This window comes from Hetaerina americana, unplaced genomic scaffold (genome assembly GCF_022747635.1).
Source record: "Hetaerina americana unplaced genomic scaffold, ioHetAmer1.1.p SCAF_4, whole genome shotgun sequence".
Taxonomy (NCBI): domain Eukaryota; kingdom Metazoa; phylum Arthropoda; class Insecta; order Odonata; family Calopterygidae; genus Hetaerina; species Hetaerina americana.
The window spans coordinates 102,481,313-102,508,481 of record NW_027286985.1 but is presented as its reverse complement, the minus strand read 5'-3'; the positions used below and the strand labels follow the sequence as shown (position 1 = coordinate 102,508,481).

The following is a 27,169-nucleotide window of genomic DNA, read 5'->3' as shown; positions in this document are numbered from 1 at the left end:
GTCATGAAGGAATTCCTAAAAGTTAAGCCTGAAACTGTTATGATTATAAATCTGTTAACATCACTCTAATAATCCCTGCTATCCATCCTAACTTACAAATTCCTAACATAGCAACATGTATTTTCTTTGTCCATATCCTGCTCGATGTTTTATAATATCCTTATCCTAAAAATCATTGTAACATTCAAAGCCCCTATTCAACCTAGTTTGGTCATTTTATGGCTTCTTTCCTGCTACTGCTGCTTATTATGTGGTGAAATGATATCCTGTGATAATGACCATAGTGGCCTTACCTCCCATGCCACTGAACATGCAACCCATCTCTATGGACAAAATAACTGAAGAGGTTTTTCGTTGCCATCCTCAATAGTATTCTTAATATGGTAACATCACTGAAAAAGCTGCCTTATCTGGGTCAAAGGCCTTTGCAACTGCCTCACTAAGGAATAGATGTTGTGCAGATGGTCTTTCATCTAGCTGTCACCCTTTGACCTAACTGGCATGAGTGACTCTACCAGGAGCGATTATCATTTCTCATAACAGCACACCCCCAATAGTCATCATCAGAGAGTTAAAGCCCTTCCAAGGTTTTAGTTCATGGGGAGATAGGAATATAAATAAATGCAATCCATACATCCATTGTAAATGCAATTATTCCCCTTTTTATACTAACATATAACACATATTTTGAACAAAATGATTTGCATACTCTACCAAATCCTGGCATCATAATTTTTGAATATGGTGAAGAGCATGACATGGTATATTCCCATGCTCATTTCAAAGCCCTGTACCAACTAGGTTTTTATATAAAAGAGCTAGTTCCAGCATTTTTTCTGGGATGGGAACCCCATCCCCTGAACTAGTGAAGAGGAGGCAGTAAAGAGTGCTGAGTTGGGAATTCCACTATCTCTCAATTCCACTTTTCTACAATAGGATGGTGCATTGTATCATTTTCCTCTGTCTTAAGCCAATTGTTTAATCAAAGGATTTACAAGGTCGTTTGAGCTGTTTCAGCTAAAGTAGGGGAAGGGCAAAGGAAAAGAGACAATATGATTAAGAAAAGGCTACGAATGATGACAAGTAAAATTGATTCGTGCCTACAATGTATGAATTCAATCTCCTGCATTTCACATAAGCATAGAAAATACATACATGGGATTGAAGAGATGAAGGTTCCCTCAAGTTGAAGCAACCCACCAGAGAGTAGGGTTGAGGCCATGCAGGGAAGTTGAAAAGAGGTACCTGATACTTGATGATTAGAACAAGTTCACATTTTGCTCAAAAAACATGGATTAATTTTATATGGACACCAATTATAATTGGAAAATTATAGTAAAATTGAATAAAATGGGGAATCAAAGAAGATTAAAATGGTGAGTCGGTGGTTAAGTCTAAACCTAGATTAGAGGATGGTCTCAAAGATATTCATTCTTTAATTTAAATTGGAGTATGAGACATAATTGTTCTACTTTTCCTTCCTCATTCAACTCTTACTGAATGTCAATAGGAATAACTTTTTCAGCAGTCAAAAATTCGATAGCAGCATGCTGTTTAACTCACGTTGACATAGCACTAGAACACGTCCACTTCTCAAAATACACTGGATGAATGTAACAACCTCAAACCTACGCATACAAGTTGAGGGGGAATATTACATCCACATGCCACCAGAAGTGCTTCTGAAGGTCATTTTGTTTGTTGTCTACAAGCATGTGTGCATTAGTTTTCAGCATACCCAAGTATATTTCAAAGCCATGCCATTAAATAAGAGAATTTTGGAATTCATTTTGCTCATAATAAAGGCATGCAGTCTCCTGCTAGAGAAAAAATTTTTACTCATCCTTAAGTAGAGCTGTAAACTGTGGCTTTAGAGATGATGTTGCTGTTTATCTGATACACAGATGAATAATGTGAGCCATACAGGGGAGTAGCAGACAAGACTACTAAATATAATGTGAATGTGAAACATTTTCAAGTATCATCTACATAATTATTTGCCATGGACTTATTTAACCAAATAATAATGGTAACTGAAGAGTAATCACATGGCCTTGTGTGTATGAGATCACACTGCACAGATCTGTACCATATTGTTATAAAGAATTCACTTACAGCACCACTTAGTGCAAACACTACCATTCATTCAGAGTAAAGTATTGCTAGAGCCTCCTAAAAATGTTAGGATTTTGTGAACTGTCTTTTCATATTTACTGTAGCTAAAATTTACCATCTTCAATTCCATTTATTTATTCTCCCAATAGTTTAGTACGTACTTACATTTATTTTAGATAAATATTAAATTTTATTCAGATATTCTAAGTTGATCAAAAATTGTTTAGGTGCAACTCTAGAATGATTAGTTTATAAATAAAAAATTTTAAAAATGAACAGATTAAATTATAAGAAGTTGCTTCAGCTCCATTTGCATTGACTCTACAGATTAATTTATTTTCATAGAGTGAGTACACTATGAAATGCCTAAATGGAAGGAATGCTCGGTAAACTTATTATATTTATAACAATATATTTATTCTTCAATTTTAATGTTTACACTTGCATGGAATTTGTCCTTAAAGCATTATTTTTAAATAATGGTTTACATAAAATGATTTAACTTACAACAATTGATAGGTACAGGATTTTCTTAGTTCATTTTGTGGACCAAATGAATTGTCACTCATACAATAAACACAGTAAAAACTAATAAATTTTCACAAAATTTGTGAACAAAATGAGCTACTGCGAGTTGGTACTTAAGAAACTTATTATAAAGTTCTTTTCCTACAAGTTCCATGAACTCGGCAGATACAACAGGCCTATGATATACTAAGGACCCATTACTTTGATTTCTTATGTTATAAAAATTAGTTTCATTGTTTTTAACAAAGGATACCTATTTATTTAATGCATATAAATTGATGGGTACACCACATATTTCACGGAGAATTCATTGACACTAATATAATATGCATAATAATTAACTATATTATTACTATTCACAATATTTCCTGTGAAATTCTTCAACACTTATTTTTATCCTAACCGCTTTTCCTTGCAATCTGAACAATGTCATCCCATTTTCAAGGGAAAATTCCATTAGACAATAATTCACTTCCTATATTTCAATTTAGCTTCAATACTTTGAGGTTTATCAAAATTTTAAGTCCCAAATACAAGACTGACGTTTCTGATTAAAAAAGCCCACCACCATGTCAAATACAATCATCAATTTTGTCATTCCAGTTTAATTCACAATTAATTTCTCTTCCCACAAATTTCCAAAGTCCAACCTTTGTAAGTAATTGACTACTTACCTATTTCTGCATATGACTTTATGTGCCTCAGCAACATGAAGACTGTTTCATGATTACTAATACTTAGATCATCATTACTTTACCTTTGCAGAATTTCAATAACCTTTAACTGAAGTTTTCATATGATTACTTTTATTAAAAATTCATCCCGAGATTTGACGAGATTATTATTTAGTTCACACTTCTAATAGACCAACTTCTATTATTTTTTTGAGAGATATATTCCACAATAAAAAATTGTTGAACAAAAGCTATCCTGGTTCCATTTAATAGAACTATGGAAACATAATCCATACCTGGAGAATACTTTATATCATTCTTTGTGTAATTGCCTTTCTCATTCGATTTTAATCAAACAATAAGTCATTGTAGAGAATTTATTTCGTCAATAGGTTAAAAATTTTCACAAATGTTTGGATAGATTGGTATAAATTCCAATTTATCCAAAATATCCATCAAGTCACAACTGATTATTTCAGTCATTGCTTAGATTTCAGAGGACTAATAAAGAAGCTACATAAAGTCAAATTTTTAATTGGTAAACATTTCTAGAAAGCTATTAAATGCCATGTTCTTTCAGCATTAGGAGCCAATAACTATAATGAATTTAGTAAAATTACTAATGATGAAATAATTATGACAAAATCATGTTCATATGCTCCCTACCTAAGGCACCAAAAATGCCTTGTTTTATATCCCTATGATAGATAGCTGTACCAGTAGGCATTTGTGACAAAATTATCATTTGAACTTTTTATTCAAGCTGTTAATGACCATTTGATAATTCATTTTTGAGACAGACACTAATGTCTTGGTCTTTGTGTGAAAATATATAAATATGTATACACTATGCATAGTGTTTTAAATATTATTAATGATATTTATGATTTTCAGCTATCTAAGGGAAAATGAAGAAAATGATTATGTGGATGCATAAGGAAAGAATGAGATCTTCAAAGAAAAATAAATCATTTACCTACTAACCCATTAGGTAGAACAACTGGTATTTTATGTACATAGTACTTATGTATTGTTGGCTTATAGTAATGCTTGATATATAATACCTCATGTTTGATTCAACATGCTACATTGGAATCGTGAGAACAGCTGCTTTGAACAAGTCAAAAGTAGTCTATTAAAAAATATATACAAGTCCAAGCATTAATAGTTCACACAAATACTTTCAAGATGTTTTTCAAATATGCTACCTTTAATTTGCTGACTACCATGTTCTACCATAATAACATGCATTCTTTGTTCCAGAAAAGGGGGGTAAAGAGAGAGGCATATTTTAAAAATGAACACATGAAGAAAATTATGATTCATTAATGGGCAAGAATGAAGGAATATATCCTAACTGAGAGAATTCAGTTTGACACTTGATGGCTTATAGTACACACTCAATTGTTCATGAAGTGAATATTTTTCAATGAAGATTACCCAGGTGATAACTTTGTGAAATAAACATTTAGTGCTGAAGGATTATCACAAAAAAATGTTTCACTGGACAAATGGCCTTAAAATTAGGTGCAGGCATTCAAGCAATGCAGGATTACATGCACGAGGTAGATAAATCTCATAAGAGAAATCAAGGAGAACCATTTTTCAGAAATTCCTACTAATTTTTAACAATGGTAGAGACAAAGAATAGAAATGCTTTTAACAATAGGGAAAAAGATTATGTAGACAAAATATTTACAGCTAAAACAGAAAATTAGGAACTTGTACATTTCTTCCTTAGCCACAAGATGTTATGCTCCAATCACCCACAATATGAGGAAAAGGAATCAAGGTGGGAATAAACCTCAACAACAGATTCACTTGCATAGGTAGCATATTGTGCCTGGTGATTAATTATCAAATCCTCTTACCTATTCACAGTGTCCCTTGCAAGTGCCAATTTCTTCCTCAAGACTCTTATCTGCTCCATTAAATCTTCATGTGCAGTTTCGATATTTTTCTGCTTTTCCCCAACTTGGCTCATTAACTTTGTGATATCAGGAAGGAGGGTGCTCACCCTGTCAGCTGAAAAGTGATAAAAGTATGGAATAGAAGGATAAAGAGACAATGATATGATTTTCCACACACAGTAAACTCCCGATCCATTTGCAGATTACCCAGCACAGAATTAATTAATTTTAAAGTTGGAAACAATGGAGAACAACCTGATTTTATGGAAATTTCCATGAATGAACAGAGGGCACAAAATTATTAGAAAATCTATTATGGGAACTCAAGGGACAAAATAGCTGATTTGAAACTGATATTTTTTTCATATCACTCATAATGATTCTCTTGCAACTTCTTCACATTGAAGTGTGCTCATTTGTCATCTTGTTCTCATAGATGATAAGTTTACAGCAAAAGAGTTTTTCATCATTTTCTAAAACTGAGAATAAAGACAAAGAGCCTAAAACAAGATGTTCCATTGATTTATCCTAATTTCCCTGAGTATTCAGCATTCCATTACCTTTCAGATGGATGGTGGCTTTGAATGAACAGAAAAATTGACACAGTTGAAACAGAAAAATATTACTAAAGGTATTAATGTAAAAATTTGGCATGCATTTTTTCAAAAAATTAAAACCCCTATATTTTCTCTATAGTATACCTAAAATCATAGGTGGGAGTCAAAAATATTTTAGTCAAACAAAATGTAAAAAAAGGCTTCTGAGGTGGTCAAATGGCATTACTCTGAGGATAAAACAGGAATGAGAATTAAAACTACTAACTGAACAAAGTAATTGAGGTGAGGAATGGATGGAACTCACCTTGGTTCTGCACATGTATGATGTCTTTGCGTGCATTATCTATAGATTTTGGAATCTGCTTGGCCTCCTTCAAGTCTTCAGGCACACTGAGAGCAATGTTTGCAATTTTTGAGAGGGCTTCCTGGGCCATCACACCTGCTTCTTCCGCCATGGTAGTTGCATCCACAGCCACCGATTCAAATGGTTCACTTGGAATGCTTGAAAGAGCACTGTTAACCGAAGAGAATTCATACAAGATTCCATTATACTCCAGAAAGGCCTATCATTAGGTTGAAAAATGTTTATTAATTAATGAATATAAATAAACAAAGGGATCGTATAATCCTTACATGCCCCTCTTCCCCTGAAATAATTTCTCTGTGCAGTTTATTTACAGAAATGTACGATCTTTTGGGTGGAATCTGACAATGTTATTAACAGGAATTGTGAAGGTTAAGGAACAGGATATTGATTTTTTGCTGCAGGAGAAGATGGAGAAATTTAATTATAGTAAAATTCCTTTTCAAATATATGTGCTGATTTCAATTATATCTTAGATAAATACAAAAAACTCAATTCCCCCTATTTGATTCACAAGGGTAGTTATTACTGGATAATATATGACTTAAATATTTAGATGATTAACCATTTATTACATGGAATTATTGTTAGCTTTTGGCATAAAACTTTCAATACTTATGATTCACTTAAAATTATTGAAAGAATAGACCTGTTTTCCAGACCTAGAATATTGTAATTTGGTCCTAAACACAACTCCTCATGCATATATTATACATGAACCCCTGTAAACAAAAATCTGGCAAGTTTGACACGTTGTTAGCATTTTTCCAAAGTTAATGATACTAGTAATGAGGGGAAGCAACAAATATAATTGGAAGAATTGCGTGGTTTTATAAAATTCATAGATTATGGAAAAGGTCTTTTAAAAAATGGAAACGATAAACAAAATACATAATTTGAATTGGATGAGCAACACCCAATGAAATCAGTTTAGCACAAGAGGAAGAGACAGGAAGGAAGCAGGAAGAAGAGGTGTGTTATTTTTGTTGACAATTATATCTTTAGGGATTGCAACCTCAACTCAACCCAATGTCCTGTCTCCCTCTCCCTTTTGAACTCTATAACTCACTTCTTCACTGATTTGTCTACAGTGTCAGCATAGTCGTTGAGATCCTTCACTTGCAGGATATTTTGCTTGGCCACATCCAAATTTGGAGTGAGGTGAGATTGCGCTGCATCCAGGGTTCCTCTGGCATCTTGCAACAGCTTAGACGAGCGGAGATCGGACTCACCAGTTCGCTCCCCTAAACCCTCAGACTGGTAAAAAGAAACATTTAATTAATGGACAAAACAATTTCACATTAATTTCCTTAGTTGTAAAAACCTGACATGGCCCACAAATTACTTTCTCCATTATGATTTTCCTATTTATGGCCACAGATAAGGACAAAATTTGATAAATGACAGTAACATTCAGCATTATTCAGGTATATTCAACAGTTTTTATTTGTGTTACCACAGTCCAAATAGTCTGAAAACTATATTTCTCTTAGGTTATTTTTTGCTTTGTTTTTTTTTAACATTCCCTTTTATTACAGGATGGAATAGAATTGGCATTCGCCCTATTATAGTAAATGAACCAGTGGGGGCAATGAAGTTTCTATGGTTATCAAATTCCATGGGACTGAAAAAACATTGAAACTTGCATGTGAACAATATTTTATAAGATTTTTGTGTATAGTATGATAACTGGAGAACAAAATAAGAAAATTATTTCATATTTTAATGAATAAAATAAAATGGTACTTCATAATAATACTTAAAACCTATTTTGTAAACTTTGATTCCATTACTTGAAACCCTACCATGGATTTGTCAATCATTTTGGTGGAAGTCATTTCCACTGGACATTCCAAAAAATGTTCATCTTTTGTGGATGTATGGCCACGTTTAAACTCATTTCCCCAATTCTAAGCACAGGAGCAAATGTGCCATTAACTTCACCTGATTTGGCATTGATCACTTTCCATGTTAAGTCTTTTCAATAGAACTGTTTCATCATCACCCATAACTAATTTTTTCCATTTTTTAAGCAAAAAAATGCATTTCTTTAAACGATTATGAAATGAAACCATATTGGGGATATATCTGTAACTTTAACAACAGTCTAGTGAGAGATGAGGCTTACTAAAAGCAAACCTTTTCCAATACTGGTTGTGACACCTCTTGGATTTTATAAGGATTTTTGAATTACTCAACTAAACAACATTGTAAAATTTTACAGAGTATTATCAAAATAAATTGATGATTGTTTAACAACTTACGTTCTTATGAAGGAACCTTTGATGCCACCATATGTGAAAATTTACTGAGTTATTTACTCAATCGTCATGAGTGCTGAATATCATATAAAAAGAAGTGCAATCTTAACTTTGAATTGCTTGACCTATTAAATACTTTTGTCTAAGGTTTTGGTGTGCAATACAGTTGGTCAACCAACTTGATGCAGGTCTCCTTTATCACAGAGAGAAAGAAAGCATTTCATCCTCTCCCAAACCTTTTTGCTCATTCAATAGATTAAGTTACCCTAAGAGAGGTCAATGTCACCATGCTGCTGGTGCTCACCACCTGCCTTCTATCATAAGCTGGAAATCCTTTATTCTAGGGAGCCTCATGAGATATGGGAAGTGGGAGGTAGAGTTAATATACCCCTATTTATACCCACTCCCCTTTGGACATATGCTGATGTCCCATTCTGATAAAAGATATAAAATTGTGCTAATTTATTGTGTGTTATTCAATTATCAATGAATTATACAAAATGCATCATCAGTTTGATGTGATTTTAAAGATATGATGGCAACAGGCCTCCTCTGATGCAAAGCCCATGAGGTTTTCCTCAATACCAAACTTCATTGTGTGTGCATCTAGAATATCAAATTCATTCAGTGTCTTTGAGTGAAAGAGCAAAAGAAGGGTCTTGGCAATATGGAAACACATAGCTAGTATCTAGTGTTGCATCACTCAGATACCACACAGGATATGGCTTAAAATTTTCAATTCGATTCAGCTTAAGTTAAAAAATATTGGCTACTATATAGTTAATTTGCTTAATCTGCATCCGCATTACTGAGGATTTGCTGGACATATTTCTGATAAAACCAACGCTAATGACACCCAACAAATGAGATCACATTACAAATAATGATAACAGATGATTTGTTCAGTAGTTATATAGTTGTTAGTTAAAGAAAGTACAGCATCAGAATGATATGCACTCAAGTATTTCCCTACATTAATAAGTTTCCACCAGTATAGCATCAGATGTGCAGCATAGCTCTACCACCAAACTAAGGCTGTAGTTAAGGGTAAGGGGGTGAGAGGGTCACCCAAGTTATTACTCCGTGAACTATTTTGGGGAGTTAAGTACCTTCCAATGCACCCAACACTCAATGAACACCAGAGATAAAATTAATCCTTTTCCCTTTCAAAACATAAAACTTCATTGGGCTGTAAGTACTAGAATTCCAAAGTTTGAAGGCACCTTATTAACGAAGTGTAATGAATCAAACAAAAGCCATGTTGCATGAGAACATGCAATACAGACAGGTACAGAAAAGACAGATTCACGAACCATCTCAGTTGCATTGTTTGCAGCATTCCCAGCATCTTCCGCAGCTTTCAGGGCATCATCAATAGCCACCACTATGTTCTTGTATGCATTTGCTGCTGCAACTGCATTTTCTGATGTGTTACGGGTATCTGCCAACAATTCATACAATTCTGAAGCCTAGAAAGGAGTTTATAAAAAAGAAAGCACATGAATATCATTTATATCATAGCCACATTGACGTCAATTGAAAAACTTGAATTTAAATAAACTGGAAATAGGTATTATTGCTATGATTCCTGCCTACTACTGAAAGAGGCGTAGTCATTTGTGTCCATCGCTTTCTCCCAAGATGACTGAATGAGTTGATTTCATTGGGTCGCATCCGTACACCTAATGACTCATCTCCAGCACAGGACCAGCTGGACACTACGAACCATGATCCTGAGACTCTGAACACCTGTGTCAACCCCACAACATCAATTCATTCAGTTATCTTGAGAGAAATCATAAAGCAATTAACACGTATGAGAGCACCTCACTTGGGGTGGCCTGCAGGCAGCGCCTGTCTCACACAATGGCAGAAAAACAATCCAAGTACCCACATTAAGCTGTCTCCTTCCACTGTGCGCAATGGTGCCACTTGAGCATCACTACTCTGTGCTGGAAAATTCTAGGTCAGTTACTTTTTTTTGAAAGGCCTCATATTCTTGTTTGCTTTTCATCACTTCAAAGGTTCTCCCTATTGACACCTACCATGGACGGAAGAGGTTTTTTGATTACTTATTAATAGTCACCACCCTGATTTTACTCAGAAAGGCTTACTTTAAAAAATGTATGGTACTCAGAGCTGACTTATGCGGTGTCTCTCATCAATAAATTGATGTGTGCAAATTTTTTATGTGATCCGACAATTTCTAGCTGCTATGCACAAGTCTTGAGTTTTGAAAGTGCTCAAATGTAGTCGTAATCTCTGATGGCCCCTACCACACCCAAAGGTGCATGTGGTTGGCATAGGTATACACTAATTGTCATGAATAGTCTGCAATTTATTGTACTGTTCCTGAAAAGCATCATACATCAGTATGCAAGATCAAAGGACTGTTTCCCATCCAAAATGGCATTTGATTTGCATTGCTTCTTTCAATGCTTTGCTTTCCTCCCCTTTCAACTCCTCCCACCCATGGCATTCATGCCCTCTTTCAGAAGCTCATGTAATTACTTAAATGAATACTATTAAAATCCATATTTGACATATCTTTATGAAAATAATGACAAACCGGTTTGTTTATTGACATTCTCCAAAATGATGAGAAATAAGTGTGCTGCTCACAATTTTGGAAACGTACCACCCAAAATCTCAGAAAATATATCATTTATGCAGGCCTATTCAATGTATATGTGGAGGAAATGATTAGAGAGGCACAGGAAGAACTGGAGATGGGGATGAAAGTTGGTGAGGAATTCATAAAATCAGTTTGGTTTGCTGACCAAGCTTTAGTTCGTCAACCAGCCAAGGGGTTGCATGCAGCATTGAGTGATTGGAAATTCAGTGTGATAGATATGGGATGAGAAAAAATGTAAATAAAATAAAGGTTATGCAGTTCTCCAGTAAGAGAAAGGTTAAGTTAAACATTGGTGTAAAAGGGCAAAAGCTCGAGTAGGTAGCCAGTCGATGTATCTCGGAAGTGTTTTGGACCAAAATGGTCAAAGTAGTAGGGACATAAGGAGAAGAATAACTTAAAGAAAAGAAGTTTTCATAAGGAGGAGAGAATTGATGATGGAGACATTGTGAAAGGACATTAAGAAAAGACTTGTTAAAACATTGTTATGGAGCATGGTTATATACGGTGCAAAAATATGGTCATTGAAGCAAGAAGAGTGGCATAGATTGGAGGCTTTTCAGATATGGGTGTAGAGAATGATGGAGAAGGTTTAGTGTTCATAAAGGAAAACAAATGAGGAAGTGGTAGACAAATAAGGATAGGGGATTGTCGGGAGAAATCATAGGGGAACAGGAAAATGGATGGAAAGCATATTGAATGGCAGTGGGATGTTGAAAACAGTGATTTAGGGGAGAATGTTAGGCAAACAAGGGAGGAGCAGGAATAGGATAGAGATGTTGGACAGAATGAAGTGAGGAATGACATATACAGAGATGAAGAGGGACTTGGTGAGTTAAACTAAAGAAGAGGAAAAGAAGAGGCTAAGAAAAGAAAAGCAGGTACCCACCCTGACATCAAGTTCCTCCGAGTGTGCAATTGCATTCTGGGCTGGTTCCTTCACAGATTTCAACTCCTCATCCATCTCTTGGATCGTATTGTTCATCTTAGTATTCTCATCCCTCAGATCATCAATATTTTTATCTGTGAAAATATAATATTCAAACAATTAGGATAGGGATAAGATTAAGCTAGCTCAACATTGACCAAGTCCATTAGGACAGCAACAATCAGCATTCTCCAGGTCATGTTATAACCATGAATGGACAAATGGAGAAGTCTAACTTTCTCCAATTAAATCTTTAATCTTAGTCTTAATGCTATAAGCCTATCCTCTCAGCACTCCTAGGTCAAGTTTCTAGATTCTCTCCAGGCTGTAACTAAATTTTTAATTATTTCAGATTAATTATATTTTCAGATTATAAATTTCAAGTTATACTAATACATAACTTAAAAGTAAAAAAAAGAAAAATTGCTTTGCATGGATTTAGGAATTTTTCAAACATTTTTCAGAGCATAGAGATAATAATTCATTTTGAAGAGTTCCTCATTATATATAAGTAATGGAGGAAAGTTTTACTTGGTTTACACAGTGAAGTAATTGAATACTGAAGAAAGTGAACAAAAAATGGTGATATTTATTTTAATGTCCCATGTTTTCAATTTCAATCAAAATTCCAATAATTAAGCTGTGTGAATATTAATAATATGGGTTGATGGTTGATTTTCTGGCAGCAATATGTGGAAAATTATTCACAAATAACTACACATATAAAATGCATCAGCTTACTGGATTCCATCACTACTGAATGATTTTCAGAAAAATACATGGCACTACTGGTAATCAAAGTAATGTGGCTTTGAAATTTAGCCACATCTGCCCTGTTCTCCCAATTTTATCCCAAGTAACTTTTGCGCTTTCCCAGGACACAAAAAAACCATTGTGTGGATAGAGATTTGACAACACACATGGTGTCATTCAAGAGGTGGAACTATGGTTTTAGATAAAATCTGCTGAATTCTACAATGACAGCTGTTGAAAGGTCAAGAAACGCTAGCGAAATGTATAACTCTGGATGATGACTATTTTGAGAAATCTGAAGAATAACAAGCAAAAATGGGCAGTGTCTCGGAACTGAGTTCTCCTCACTCTATTTTTATTCTTTGATAATGACAATCTTTGTGACTGAAAACATTAATACAGGATTGTTTCCTTCCCACTCTACTGGACTTTGGATTCTAGTACTGCTAAACTTTTGATGACTAGTTGGGTACACATCACTATTCTAATTACTCAGCAGCATTTACATAATTAAAAAAAATATGAAATCACACAAACGATATATTCTATCTTTACTCACGTATATTTAAGAAGTTGGCATCTCCTCCAGCAAGTATCTCATGAGCTTTCTTGAGGTAATCTTTGGCTTCTCCCATTAATGCTGCTGTATCTTTGGTCAGATTATTAACTGATTGAACTTTCGGAGCAAATTTGGCATTTCTATAATTATCACAGGAAAAAATTGAAAAATATATTGCAAAATAAATGAAAATATATAAATAGAAACTATTTGGCATAAAATTCTTCAATTATTTATGGCCTTACCTATTTTGCAAATTTAGCATTTCAGCTTCAGTGTATTTTTTCTCTGCTATCAAGCTGTTGTTTTTCAAATCCTCCAGTTTTGAGTCAAAATTCTCAATTTTCTTACGGAGTAACTCAAACTCTTTACTCTGATTTTTTACTGGCAAAGAAACATTCATAATGTTTTCAAGAACACTAATAGATTTATCAAGCTCCTGGTTTGCATCTCTTATGTGAGGTTCAAAGTCAGTATCTTGAATTTCCTTGAGAACGTTTTCTGCATTTATGATAGCATAGTCCACCTTGGGTCCTGGAATTCATAAAAAAGTGAAACATTACCAAGCCTAAAAAGAGAAAATAACGTAAAACAAGTTACATTCTCACTCACTAGTAGCAGATAAGATGCTTATATCAAGACAAAAATAATATAAATGGTTGTAGATGTTGTAACCTTTTCTGAGACTGGAATTGCATACATTTCATCTTAGGTGTGGCGTTTATATATATATATATATATATATATATATATATATATATATATATATATATATATATATATATATATATATATATATATATATATATACCATAAACACAGTAATCAAATCAGGGCAGGCCAGTTCCAATACATACATATATATATATATGTATATATATATATATATATATATATATATATATATATATATATATATATATATATATACATATATATATATATACATACATATATATATGTGTATAGTAACCAAATAGTTCAGAAGTAAAACTAATACATCACGACAGAATGATCAACTGGGCAGTGATTCTCTGCAATTGAAAACATAACACGATGCCAATTGTGTTTTTGGCTCATGCTAGGATGCACACTAGTATGATAATGAATGCAAATAGGTTAACATCAATCCCAACAGAATTTTTCAAAACACATCTAGCTGGAAAGAGCCAATTTCAGAACATCTATGGATTTCACTCACCAGCACCACCTTCTAAACTGTTGGCCAGGCCACTCACTTCAAGTACAATGTTTGTGGCACCTTCAACTGCCTTTTGAATCAACTCCTCCACTCGGAGAGCCTCCTTCCGCACCTCATCACCTTCCTGTTTGGCCTTGTCACTTCTCTCTGCAGCATATTCCACCTTGGGAAGGCAGAAATGAAGTGAAAGTGTACTCCTCAGGTTAATCCATTCATAAGTGCAAATGTAATAATTTCAACAGTAAATACAAGGGTTTGGTGCATTTATAAAATCAACAAATTATTTAATACAAAATAATTAAGTAAGTACTCACTGCACGATGAAGATTTCTTGAAGTATCCTTAAGGTTTTTGAGCTTATTTTCTATGGGCTGCAAGTCAATTCTCATAGGATCCAATAATTCTACTTTAGGAGTCAATTCAGACACTGACTGGTTAATGTATATCAGCCTCTGAGTTGTAAAAAAACCTAATGCAATGGTCTGTAAGGGAAGTCATCATCAAAATCATTAAATTAAACTTTCAACTAAAGAAATAATGTTAAGAAATAATTAAGTAGATTTTGTCATTGTTGATATTATCAGCAGGGAAAGAAATAATTCACATTATATACTTCATAATCAAACAAAAAGAAAATTGATAGCATATTTTGAATGCCACAGCACATCCAAAATATTTTAAAGTATGAGATATATGTGCTAAATGAAAGGACAAGAATCAAGAGTGGACTCACAGATCTTCTAATTTGTCCCAATATCCAACCTTTCATTTAGTACAAATATTAATGTACGATACTTACACCTTTGTATTATCTCTTTGTCTTATCTAAATTAATTAATGCATAAATATAATATTTAATCAAATTTATTTATTATTGAACCTCATGTCAAGATTTCTGTTTTTAAAAGCATTTCACATATCCTATAAAACTAGATAAAAAGAGATACAGATAAATTAATACTAATTTAATGCATTTGAAATTTAGTTGCAAAATCTATTGACTTGAATTACTGCCATTTCTGCTGGGTATGGAATGCTTTGTTTTATCATTCATGTGACCAACCACCAGCCTCTAGTGCCTAGTTATGCTCTCCTGTCAACAGTTTCCACCCATTGCTATATTGGTTTAATGTATGTCTTCCTTTCCTCTACCTACAGTTAATTTTGTTGAATACACATTGTGTTTTCCTTTCCATACTGATACAGTGTCCTCTGTTAATGTTGAGACCATATTTAGAAAAATTTTCCAAGCCAAAAAACATTTACATGGACTATTTAATGCAAAATTGATACTAAAGATGAATTAATGATAAATAAATTCAATTCTCCTTCATGTGGAAATACACACTTGAATGGCAGAATAAATTTGGCTTTCAAAACCCTTAGACCATGTTAAATAAGTAGGAAAACAGAAAATATATTAATAATAGCTATTCAGGGTAAAATCTTAAGGGTGAATTTTGAGCTATTGATATGGAATAAAAGTGTACTTTGTACGCCACATAATATGGCAAAGTTTTGGCAGGTTAAATATTACCCAGCCTATGGCTGTATGATGACACAATATTTAAAGTGGTGCAGCTTAAGACCTTTCTGGTACCACAAAACTCACTAATTATCCCATTCAACTGAGAAAAATAGTTTCATCCAAAATTACTCACAGAAAAGGGTTAAAAGATGATTCAGGCCACTTAGTAAATTATAATTATGAATTTCAAAATATGCAGCCTATAACTATAATACAAGTAATAACAATCAATTAAAAATTTTATTTTTTATTATGCATTTTAATATTTTTGCTGGCATATGCTCAGTCATGTATTCAGAATATTTGTCTTGAAGTATTTCCTTAGGATACACAGGGAATTAAATACTACAAGCTTGTAGCTGAGTGTATGTGCATTAGCAACCTCTGAGCAACAAGCATAGATGATGTTCCAAGGCTTTTTAATTGCATCAATTTTAGATTTTATAATCTTTTCCCTCATCAATTTTTCATGCCCAAACAACTGTAATGTTGCGGTACAAGGTATGTCCAATAAATATGCGAACTGGTGCAATCTGGTGGCCATGATGCAGACTATAGCCCCGTTCACTAGCGGTGCTAGTTGTCTGAGACCCAATGAGCCATCTGTGCTTGGCAGATTGTCAAGATGTGCATATGGTGCCAGTTATGTTAGTTTCTGTTGTCCTTGTTTTTACTGTTTGGTGAAAATGGAAATTGACGAAATCACGCATAAATTTTTTGGTCAAGAGAGGTATAAGTTATCAAGAAATTACGGAAATGTTGACAGCTGTTTACAGTGATAATGCTCCAAAGGAAACATCTGTTTTCAAGTGGATTAAGCATTTTAAAGATGGCCGAAAAGATGCCACGAATGATGCAAGGCCAGGACAACCTTCAACCAACCACCTGTGTTGACGACAACATTGATCGTGTTCGGTCCTTTGTTCTTACCAATTGTTGAAAAACCATCCGCATGATAGCTGATGAACTGAATTTAAGAAAATCAACAGTGAACACTATTTTAACCAAACATGATCGATGGCTCCTTCACCATGACAATGCACCTGCACATTTAGCATTGATTGTTTGCAAGTTTCTGTCAAAATATTCAATCACCACCCTCGATCATCTACCTTAATTGCCAGATCTTGTCCTCTGTAACTTTTTCCTATTCCCAAAATGTAAAAATGTGCTGAGGGGACATCGCTGGGCAGATTTGGACACAATAAAGCAATAAATTACAAGAATACTAAAAAGTCAAACTGCCGAGGACTTCCAAGGTTGCTTTAAACAGTGGGAAAGAAGATGGAATAAGTGCATAGCAACCAATGGAGAGTACTTTGAAGGGGACAAAATTGATGTTGACTAAATTTTGCAAAATACAGTTTGTATGGCCTCAGTTCACGTATTTATTGGACAGACCACATATGTAACTATAAAAATAGTGCAGGGTAGAATTTGTAAGAAATAAATGCAATGATACAAAAATGAAAATAATTCATTCAAAGTGGGCATGAATCTTCCCATCATGGCTGAAATTCTACTCCAGTTGTTTTATTTCATTAAAAGATTGGATTTTTCATCAATGGGCCCAACTAGCTCCTATAAAATAATTTGTGCATGAAAAATTTACATAATGTCAAATAATGATTCCATATAAGCACATTTTAAATTGGCTGAGACTGCTGACTCAGTTGTATAAAATCAAGTTTCTCAAAACATAATAGCAAGTAAAATCATAGTTTTATTTCATTCTCAGCCATAATAATGAAGTCATATTTGGATGATCACCACCAATTTGTTGAATTTGATTGCTGTTGATCTGCAGCTCTTAAAGTAAAATGTGGTGTTCTGCAGGGATCTGTGCTTGGCTCAGTACTTTTCATCATCATGATTAATGATTTGCCCTGTAATATGAAATCTAAATCTGCTTTGTATGCTGATGACACTACTTTAGTACAAAAATGTCAAGAAGAAGTAAAGGTACGATCTAGTGCTACCCAAAGACAGGGTAAGGAATGGATTGATATTTATCATTTACATTCCAACTAATATGAATATGAGCATACGACTGTATAAATATCTGCCTACTCAGTTAAAATCAGATGGTATCCAGAGTTTCAAGAATACTGGTTACTTGCTCACCCACTCCACGCACTGGATGAATTCTTTTGTGACAATCTTCAACTCATTTGAGAACTTATGTTTATATATTGAGTAATATTATTTTGTTAACATTTAATATGGTTGTACCATTTACAACATGACTAAACTATTATTATTATACATTTAAATTAACTCACAATTGGAAGACCAAATAAAAGGAGACCTTGGGGCTTTTTTGGTACATAAAAGTCTTCTACAGACTACCCTTGATAATAGAGAGTGAGAATGAGGAAAACCATTAAATCTAGGTTCAAGTACCTTGGAATACTTTATCAGATACCTAAATCAAGCCTATATTCCTCGATTTTCTGTAGTTTACAAAGTTGGAAAGTCTGCTTCAATTATTTTTCTATTTAGATTCTTAAGACAATTCATATCAAGTCAAAGAAATGTTTCCTTTACAGAAACCATATTAGGTCTCAAAAAATGCTTTGATTACCTTGTCACCTTAAAATTGGCATCACTCATTTAGTGGCTGATGGAACAAGTTGTAAACAGATTTTATTTCAAAAGAAATTGCCAAGTAAAAATGTTTCCCTCAAATATTTTTGAAAACGTGAAATTACCATGACATAAACAAATGCTGTATCCCTTGGGAGAAAACACCCATGGATTGATTAGATTTCATAGCTCAAGCAGACTGTGCTCATTATGTAGGATTTCCATATTGCTCTTGAAATTTCATCTCATTGGTACCCTGAAGATCTTTCTATCTATCACAAAAACATAACTTTTGGAAGACATTGCTCAAACTTACATTGAAATCTCCTGCAATAGGGGAAAGGATGTCCATCAGATCTCCTGTGACATCAAGCAAGTCATGGATGCAAGAGTCACACTCAAAGCAGCCTTCGTCTTGGACTAACACCCAGCGATATGGACAGTGGTCACACTTCTCCCCAATGACACCTGGTAAGCACTCACACTGGCCAGTGTAAGCATTGCATCCAACACCAAGGGAGTACTCAGTGTTGCAGCCACAAGCTATGGAATAAAGCAAAATGAATTAACATACACAGCTGAAATTTGTCAGATCACTACACGGATGTGATCACATTCTCATGCACAGGCAAGCATAAAAAATAGATAGAAAAAGATATTCCCACCAAATACAAACTTTGACATTATTAATGAAATTAAAAATACAAAGTAACTTTCCACTGTTCTTTATTAGCGTACGACCGGTTTCAACGCTCAAGCGTCATCATCAGGTACAAAATAAATCAGTCGCAGTTCCACTTATATACCAATCATGAGGGAGAGGAGGGGTGGGTGAGAGAGGGGGGGGACGAGGAGGAGGCGAAAGAAAATGGAGTTGCGATTGGCGTTGATGGGGAGGGGGAAGAGGGGTGTTAAGTGTCAGGACAGGTGTTTGGTTGGTTTAGAGTGGGGTGGGGTGGGGTGGGTGGGGGGGTTTGTCGGGTCTATCTGTGAGGGAAAGGGGTACTTCCAGGATTGGGGAGAGGTATTCAAATAATATATCGTTAACCACATGACCCGTTTTTAAGTTCTTTTTGATTTCAAATTCTTCCCACTTGTCCATCCTCATTCCTTTTTCACTCTTATGTAACAGTTCTGGGTTGAAATCACTCCCATGGTTTTCTTCCCATAAATGTTTAGCGAAGTGCGATTGTTTTAGGTCACAAGTTCTAAAACAGTGTTTGTGTTCCTCCACCCGTGTCTTTAATGACCTCCCCGTTTGACCTATATATATATAGCACCACAGTCCCCCAAGTTAACTTATACACACCACTTTTATTTTGCGTACATATTTTGTCTTTAGTCTTATTCAAGAATGATTTTAAATTATTATTATAATAAAAAGCTATCCGAAATTTCTCTCTAGGAAAAAGGTTGGCTAACTTCTGTGAAATTAAACCATAATATGGGAGTTTGCACCATTTGTAACCTATTTCCTCCGTATTAAAAGGTTTGAACAAAAGATTGTGTGCTTTGGGGGAACATTTTCTTTGTAGCATTTTGTCCACTAAATTTTCTTTGTAACCATTTTTCATTGCTAAACCCTTAATCGTTTTGAGTTCTTTAGCAAAATTACTTTTGGAAAGGGGGATGGCTAACAGTCTGTTTAAAAGGAAATGAAAAGTGGAAAGCTTATGCGATATGTGATGACGGGAGTTGGAGGGGATGATGTGGTCTGTGGTGGTACTTTTCCGAAAAATTGCAAAATCAAAGTCCCGTCCCTTTTTCGACACTGTGATGTCTAAAAAATTTAATTGATTATTCTGTTCTTTCTCACAAGTGAACTTGATACTTTCGCATTGGGAATTGAGGTTGTTCATAAACTTATCTAATTGTCTATCAGTGCCTGTCCATATAGCAAAGATATCGTCTACATATCGAAACCAACAGTGAATATTCTTGGTACAAATTGAGGGGTTGTTGAATAATTTACTTTCAAAATCGTCCATGTACAAGTCAGCAAGTAGTGGTGATAACGGGGACCCCATGGCTAATCCATCCACTTGTTTGAAGAAATCATTGTTTCCACAAGGTTGAGCCAGAAACAATTGAATATTTGACATTATTATTATCATCGGTGATCTACCAGTTATGGTAAGTTTTTAATGGACTCAAGCTACCAAATAGTACAGCAACAATTCTCTCGTCCCTGTCCTATCAATACACAACCCGACATGCAACTTTACAATAGGTCCCTCACAAATTCGGCATTCTAATTCAGAATTTATACTATTTCTACAGACTTTTTAGAGCATAACTAAGCCCAGAATTAAGGGCAACATGCATGAATGCACTTTGGACATAAGTATTTCCCATTTGCCTTTTTAACACTCTAGTACTAACAAATAATTTTTCATCAATTACAGCCTTACATATTTTTGTACAGGTATTTTTTTTCAATTGTACTTACACACGCATCCTGATGGACCATAATTCCAATATCCTGGAGAGCATCGATCACAAGTGCGCCCCGTGACACCTGGTTGACATCTGCACTGGCCCGTGAAGTCATCGCATTGAGTTGACTCAGAAGCCACTTGGCAATTGCAGGAAGTACAACCCTAGAAAACAAAAATTGTTTCATAATTGTTTACCTACTCTTTGTATGCTTGAATATTCTCTCCCTACCTTCATTGTTAAACATACACTCACCCCTACCTTCATTATTAACTAACTATTCTTACTTTTTCCCACAATGATAAGCTTCTGTTTGCAATCCCTTAATATTTAGAACTCCTTGTATTAGCACTCCCTTAATATAAAAGGTCCTCCACATGCCAAGAAGTTTTCACACAGCAACACTATGACTCATGGTAGGCAACAGAAAAATCAAAATGACAATATATAGCTATTATTTTTTATTTTGTTAGGTCAAATAAAGAAACAGATGGATATGATTATTTTTTACTAAAAATGTATTATGCCAAGCTCCCCAATGCAATGCAGTACTTTAAACTATTCAGAATATTTTCCAATTCGGAAGAATGAATAGAGAAATTATTTTCCTAATATTATCCCTTTATTAAAAAAGTTAATGGGTAGATATTTTTCTAAAATAATCCTTAGATTAAAAAAGGAAATGGATAGGTAAATAATATCACAAACTTAATGCCCAAATATGGAATTGCAAGAGTTTGCATGTTCATTTATTTTACAATCCAATTATTTTTATCCACTGAATTTTGAAGCTATGAGGAGTTACTGTATGCTATGGAAAGCTAAGATGCACACACATAAAAAAATCACATGCACTCTATGTTGCAGGTATACAATGGAGGGAAAAGCTGAATAAAGGTTATTGATTTTTCTACATTGCTTTTCACAAAACAGTCCAGGAAAAACTTTTCAACACAAAAAGGAGAAACACAAACCAAGCCGATAAAATGTGACCAACAACATGAGTAAATATTTTTTTATTCCCAGAAAAAATCTAATGACTGTTCAAAATCACCACTAATGAAAATGTACAAAGAGTGCAAGCATAATGCTATATGTTAGCATCTGGATTTTTCTTTAAAAAAATGAATCTTCATTTCTGATGCTGATCATAAAATAGGTATCTTCTGGATAAAGTGTTTAATAATGTTGTATGGTACTTGTTCTTTTTCTATAATTACAAAGGAAGTTATATTTAAAAATATATCATTACGATAATTTTACAAGGTAGCTAACTTGTTTTAAATGAAAGTCTACACTATGCTTGCAGCAGCACACATGATAAAGTTGGTCAATGAAAATTAATGAAGATTGGTATTTTCCTCTCTTTTATAAAATTTCCGTGGGTACAAATCCAGAGACATTGAGAGAGTAATAGGAATGATTAAAAATTATTCTTTTCTGTTGGTTGTTAATCACCAAGATTAAAAAAAAACCTTTGGTGGTGCTTTCGCTTTTTTGTACTTTCTTGTATCTAGTAGAAATGAGAAGAATTTACAAAAGAAATATTTTACATCTTTCCAAATTCATTGATATACAGATACCACATAGCTATAATGCATGCCCATAATGATGCCCCCACATGTCCATAATGTATTTGTACTCCATTTTCCCAGAGACACTCACAGTGCACGAGGAGAATCCCCAATGGTTGGAAGCACAGCGGTCACATTTCTCTCCAATGACATTGGGATGACAGTCACATTCACCAGTGTAGCTGTTGCACAGATCAGTGCCACACTCCTCACAGTCACAGGCTTTAATAGAAACGGCAAACATATGAGACATGAATTAATGAATGAGTCATCAAACAAAGCATAATAATACCTGAATTTTACACCATGGAAGAGATCAATTTTATTGAATGCAAAATTGGTGAAAGTGTAAATTCGGGGCATAGACAATAACATTCAAACAAATGTGTTAACTGGCAATCAGATGAGCCATAAGGTGAATACAAGTTTTAAAAAATAATAAATTATATTGCTGATTTATTGGCAAGTAATTACAGGATGCAAGAACATAACTTCCTTTTTTGAAGTGCGTGCCAATCAGGCTGTAGAGATCGTAGCTATGTAGGAGTGGTCTCATTTAACAGCCAGAGTTCTAAGTTCTTCCCCCAACCCTGTCAGTCACCATCATGAGTTGGAACACTAAGGAGCATGAGTTTGCCGTTGAGGTCTACTTCTTGAACGGGTGTTCTTTGATTGAAACCCAGTGGGCCCTCTGAAATGGCTTCAATATAGCCCTGCTGGGTCCTCTCCTGGACTGGAAATCAATTGTTACATGGCTCACTATGTTCAGACAAGCTGCAAGTGTGACAAGACAAAGAACTAGAGACCCTCGGCCCATCAGATCATCACCTCAGAACATTGAGACAGTGAGAGCCACCATCTTGAAATCCCCACGGCATTCTGTGCACAAATATGTGTCAGCCCTTGGATTTTCTGATCTTTCAATGAAGTGAATTCTTCATGATGACATTCATTAGCATCCTTACAAGTTGGCAACTGTGCAGAAACTCCCCAAACGTGTATTCAATTCTTGGAGGTATGTATGTGAGGCTTTTCTTAAAAACTTTCCTGAGGATGCATTGTGTTTTTCAGTGGTGAAGCCCATTTTCAAGTGAGTGGATAGGTCAACAAACAGAGCATACACTACTGGGCAGACAGAAATCTGAAAGAATAGAATCAAATGCCTTTGCATTCACCTAAAGTCACAGTGTGGTGTGTAATTTCCTCAGGCAGTATTGTTGGTCCTTGCTTTTTTGAAGAAAATCAGGTCACAGTGACAGTGAATTCAGACTGGCAGGTGAACATGTTGGAGGAATTTTTTTCCACGACTTGATGAACTGGACTAGGGTAGGGGACAATTGGTTCCAACAGGATGGAGCAACAGCTCACACTTCTAGGACATCGATGGCTATATTGAGAGAACACTTCCCAGAGGGCCTCATCTCAATGAGGGGCAATTTAGAGTGGCCAGCCTGCTCCTGAGATTTGGCCCCTTGCATTTTTTTGTGGGGTTTTTTGAAATCCCACTTTTATGTCAACCATCCAAGGACCCTACAAGATCTGAAGGACAACATCCGGGCAGAAATTACTGACATACCTGCTGCTATGCTGGTAAGGGCCATGACAAATGCCAGAAATTGGCTTATTCAGCGTATGGACAATGGGGATTGTCATCTACCTGATTTGATTTTCAAAACTGTGTAAAACAAAACTTCAAATATGTACCAAAATAAAATAATAAAGAATGATTCTGTTTCATAAAATGGGTTTTATTGCATTTTGAAAAAAGGAAGTCATGTTACAGCACACTGTATTTTTTATCATTTTTAAGGGAAATAATAAAATTAAGGGAAATTGTTTACAGGGCATAAGTAAAAGTGTTTGACAGAAGAAGGGGAAAATGATTGCATGCATGGAACTCTATTCAATTGGGCCTGCAAAAGTTGTGGCTACTATTTGTATGATTTCTTACTGTTACACCCCATCAAAGGGCATGCAGTAAACTTGATTATCCACACTAATGGATGCACAATTAAGCGCAGATGATCAAAAAACATGAATAACCAAAATATGTGGAAAATATATTCGTGATATAAATGGATTGATACATGGAAACATTCCTTTTCCATTCTTCATCAATTATTTGTGTTTTTAAGCAATGGAAAGCACAATTTTTCTGTTTTTTGGCTATTCATTGGTGTGGAATTACACTTTTCCAAAAGAGAACTATCAACAAGTGAATATAGCAGAACGTACTATATTTCCTCAGAAAGCTAAACCATTCACATAGCCAGGATAAAACTAATGACTAGTGTAGGATGAATTTAAAAAAAGGATCGCTGGTATGAATTTACATTCATCATATGACACTGATTGAAATAATGCCGTGTTGATAGTTAATGACTGATTTGTTGCATAGTAAAACAATATATTTGCTCCCCTTAAAGGAAAATATGGAATTATCTGGGCCAACAAATGCAAGGTAGACAATAATGAGAAAGTATAGAGAGTACAATAATGTTTAAATTAAAACATCAAATACTACTGGGAACTTTTCATTCTGTGATCAAAATGAAAACATTTTAGAAAGCCAAGATATTTCAAATTTGTATTTTTTTAACAATGCATAAAAGTTTCCCAACAATTAATTATCTTTGTGATTTTAGTAAAGGTTCATGGCGATGAAAAGAAATAGCATGGATAATCCTTAAAATGGATAATCAAGAGTTTACTGTATTTACTGATATGGGACCAAGTTCCTATTTTTAATTCTTGATATGCATATAACTGTAGGCATCGTATAACACACTTGAAATTTTGCCAATTCTAATTATTTGAACTCAAAGTCATAGTAATTGTAAGTAAAGAGATAGTCAAAGAAATGAATAAAATCTTACGCATGAATTTATGCATATTTTTGTAGGAATTTTTTTACACAAAAATTAGCATGAAAAATTAAGTTTGGAGAACAAAATATTCAGAATTCTGAAGCTGAATTCGAAACATTAGTGAAGTGTACCTATGATCGTAGATCGTGTTGACATTGATAAGGTGACAGTGCCCACCATTACCACTGAAAATTTGGCGATGCTGAAAAAGATCCACACTAAACTTGTCCCAAAGATCTTGACAGACAACCAAGAGAAAGTTGAGTGCCTGTTTGCAAAGCCCTTCTGCAATGCGTTGAAGAAGACCCCAACTTGGCACCAGCAGGCTATTTCCTCTTTCCAGAAGTGAAATCCTTCCTCAAAGGACACCACCATTATATCCCAAGTCCTGTCAAAGAAGCTTGCATGCATACCCTTAAAAACTTTCTGGGATCCACCTATCAGGGGACCTTCAAGTCTTAGAAAAGCTGCTGGCAGACGTGTATCAACATTCAAGGGATGTACTTCAAAGAATTTAGAGGCATCATAGCAATATCTAGAATTAATCTATTTTTTTCAAAACTTTTCCTGATACTTTTTATACAAACTATATATGAAGACATGGTAGAGACAATCTTTATGCTAACAACGAATTGGAATTTATAATGAATATTTTTTCCTTTGGGAGAGATTAAAATTAGGTAGATCAAGCACTGTTCACAAGATAAGTTTGGGGCCAGTCAGTATAGATGTTCATTGGTAGAGGGGTTAAACTTTCGAGTTTCATAGCCCACGATATTTTCCTGGAAAAATATACAAACATTATTCTGGTTATGCCTACACCTGAGACTTACTTTGACAATCTTTCAGGTCAACAGCATCTCCATAGTATCCAGGAGCACATAGGGCACATGCTTCTCCATGTGTGTTGTTCAAGCATTTCAAACAATCACCAGTGACGGAATCACAGGAACTAAAATCATCTGCATTTATGTTCCCAGAACATTCACAAGGTTTGCAGTAATCACCTGAAAAATAAGTATTACAACACAATATTTAGTGTATGGCCCACACATATATCAGCCAATGAGTAAACTACAAGTATTAAGCCCTGCAAACAGCCAACTAGAATATAATGTACTGACCAGGCATTTCCGGTTTCCCATAATAGCCAGCAGCACAGACCTCACACCTTGGTCCATAATATCCAGGATAGCAATCACATCGGATGTTGATTCCATCAGGACTCACATCACAACCCACAGCAAAGCTGAAAATAATTTGACATCACACTCTAAGCAGTCAGTGCGAGAAAATCACAACTAGATGATATAAATTATTAACTATGACAATGAATTCCACAATAATTGTGCATTCCTTAATTTAATATTATAGAATATTTTGGAAACGAATTTAAAATAAATACAAGTGCATACTACACTCACTAGGTACATACATATTTTACACTTTTCTACACTTGGCACTCATACACCTGGCCAGTTTGTCTAAGTTCACCAATTCTTTTATACGTAAATCAGCACATTTTCCTGGAGAGCTACCTTAAGCAGCTTAAGCTGCTTCTCAATATGAAGGCTACTTCGGGTTCACATACTCTCTCTTACAGACATATTATTAAAACAGTGCCTTTCCCCAAAGATAAATTAATTCAAATTCAGTTATTTACTACAATAGTTCAACATCATAAGGTCTTTATTTC

At 34.6% G+C, this 27,169-nt stretch overlaps 1 protein-coding gene across 1 annotated transcript in view; it reads right to left on the bottom strand.

Moving 5' to 3' along the window:
- Nucleotides 1-27,169, bottom strand: part of LanA (laminin subunit alpha) — a 147,546-nt gene that overhangs the window by 33,484 nt on the left and 86,893 nt on the right. The window contains exons 31-44 of the mRNA XM_071590876.1: nucleotides 26,598-26,722; nucleotides 26,307-26,480; nucleotides 22,698-22,828; nucleotides 21,046-21,196; nucleotides 18,913-19,139; nucleotides 14,797-14,964; nucleotides 14,483-14,645; nucleotides 13,527-13,815; nucleotides 13,282-13,421; nucleotides 11,931-12,064; nucleotides 9,723-9,878; nucleotides 7,218-7,405; nucleotides 6,089-6,297; nucleotides 5,189-5,342 (exon numbers count right to left, since the gene is read on the bottom strand). Coding sequence (XP_071446977.1) covers nucleotides 5,189-5,342; nucleotides 6,089-6,297; nucleotides 7,218-7,405; nucleotides 9,723-9,878; nucleotides 11,931-12,064; nucleotides 13,282-13,421; nucleotides 13,527-13,815; nucleotides 14,483-14,645; nucleotides 14,797-14,964; nucleotides 18,913-19,139; nucleotides 21,046-21,196; nucleotides 22,698-22,828; nucleotides 26,307-26,480; nucleotides 26,598-26,722 — 2,409 coding nt within the window. The remainder of the gene's footprint in view (nucleotides 1-5,188; nucleotides 5,343-6,088; nucleotides 6,298-7,217; nucleotides 7,406-9,722; nucleotides 9,879-11,930; nucleotides 12,065-13,281; nucleotides 13,422-13,526; nucleotides 13,816-14,482; nucleotides 14,646-14,796; nucleotides 14,965-18,912; nucleotides 19,140-21,045; nucleotides 21,197-22,697; nucleotides 22,829-26,306; nucleotides 26,481-26,597; nucleotides 26,723-27,169) is intronic.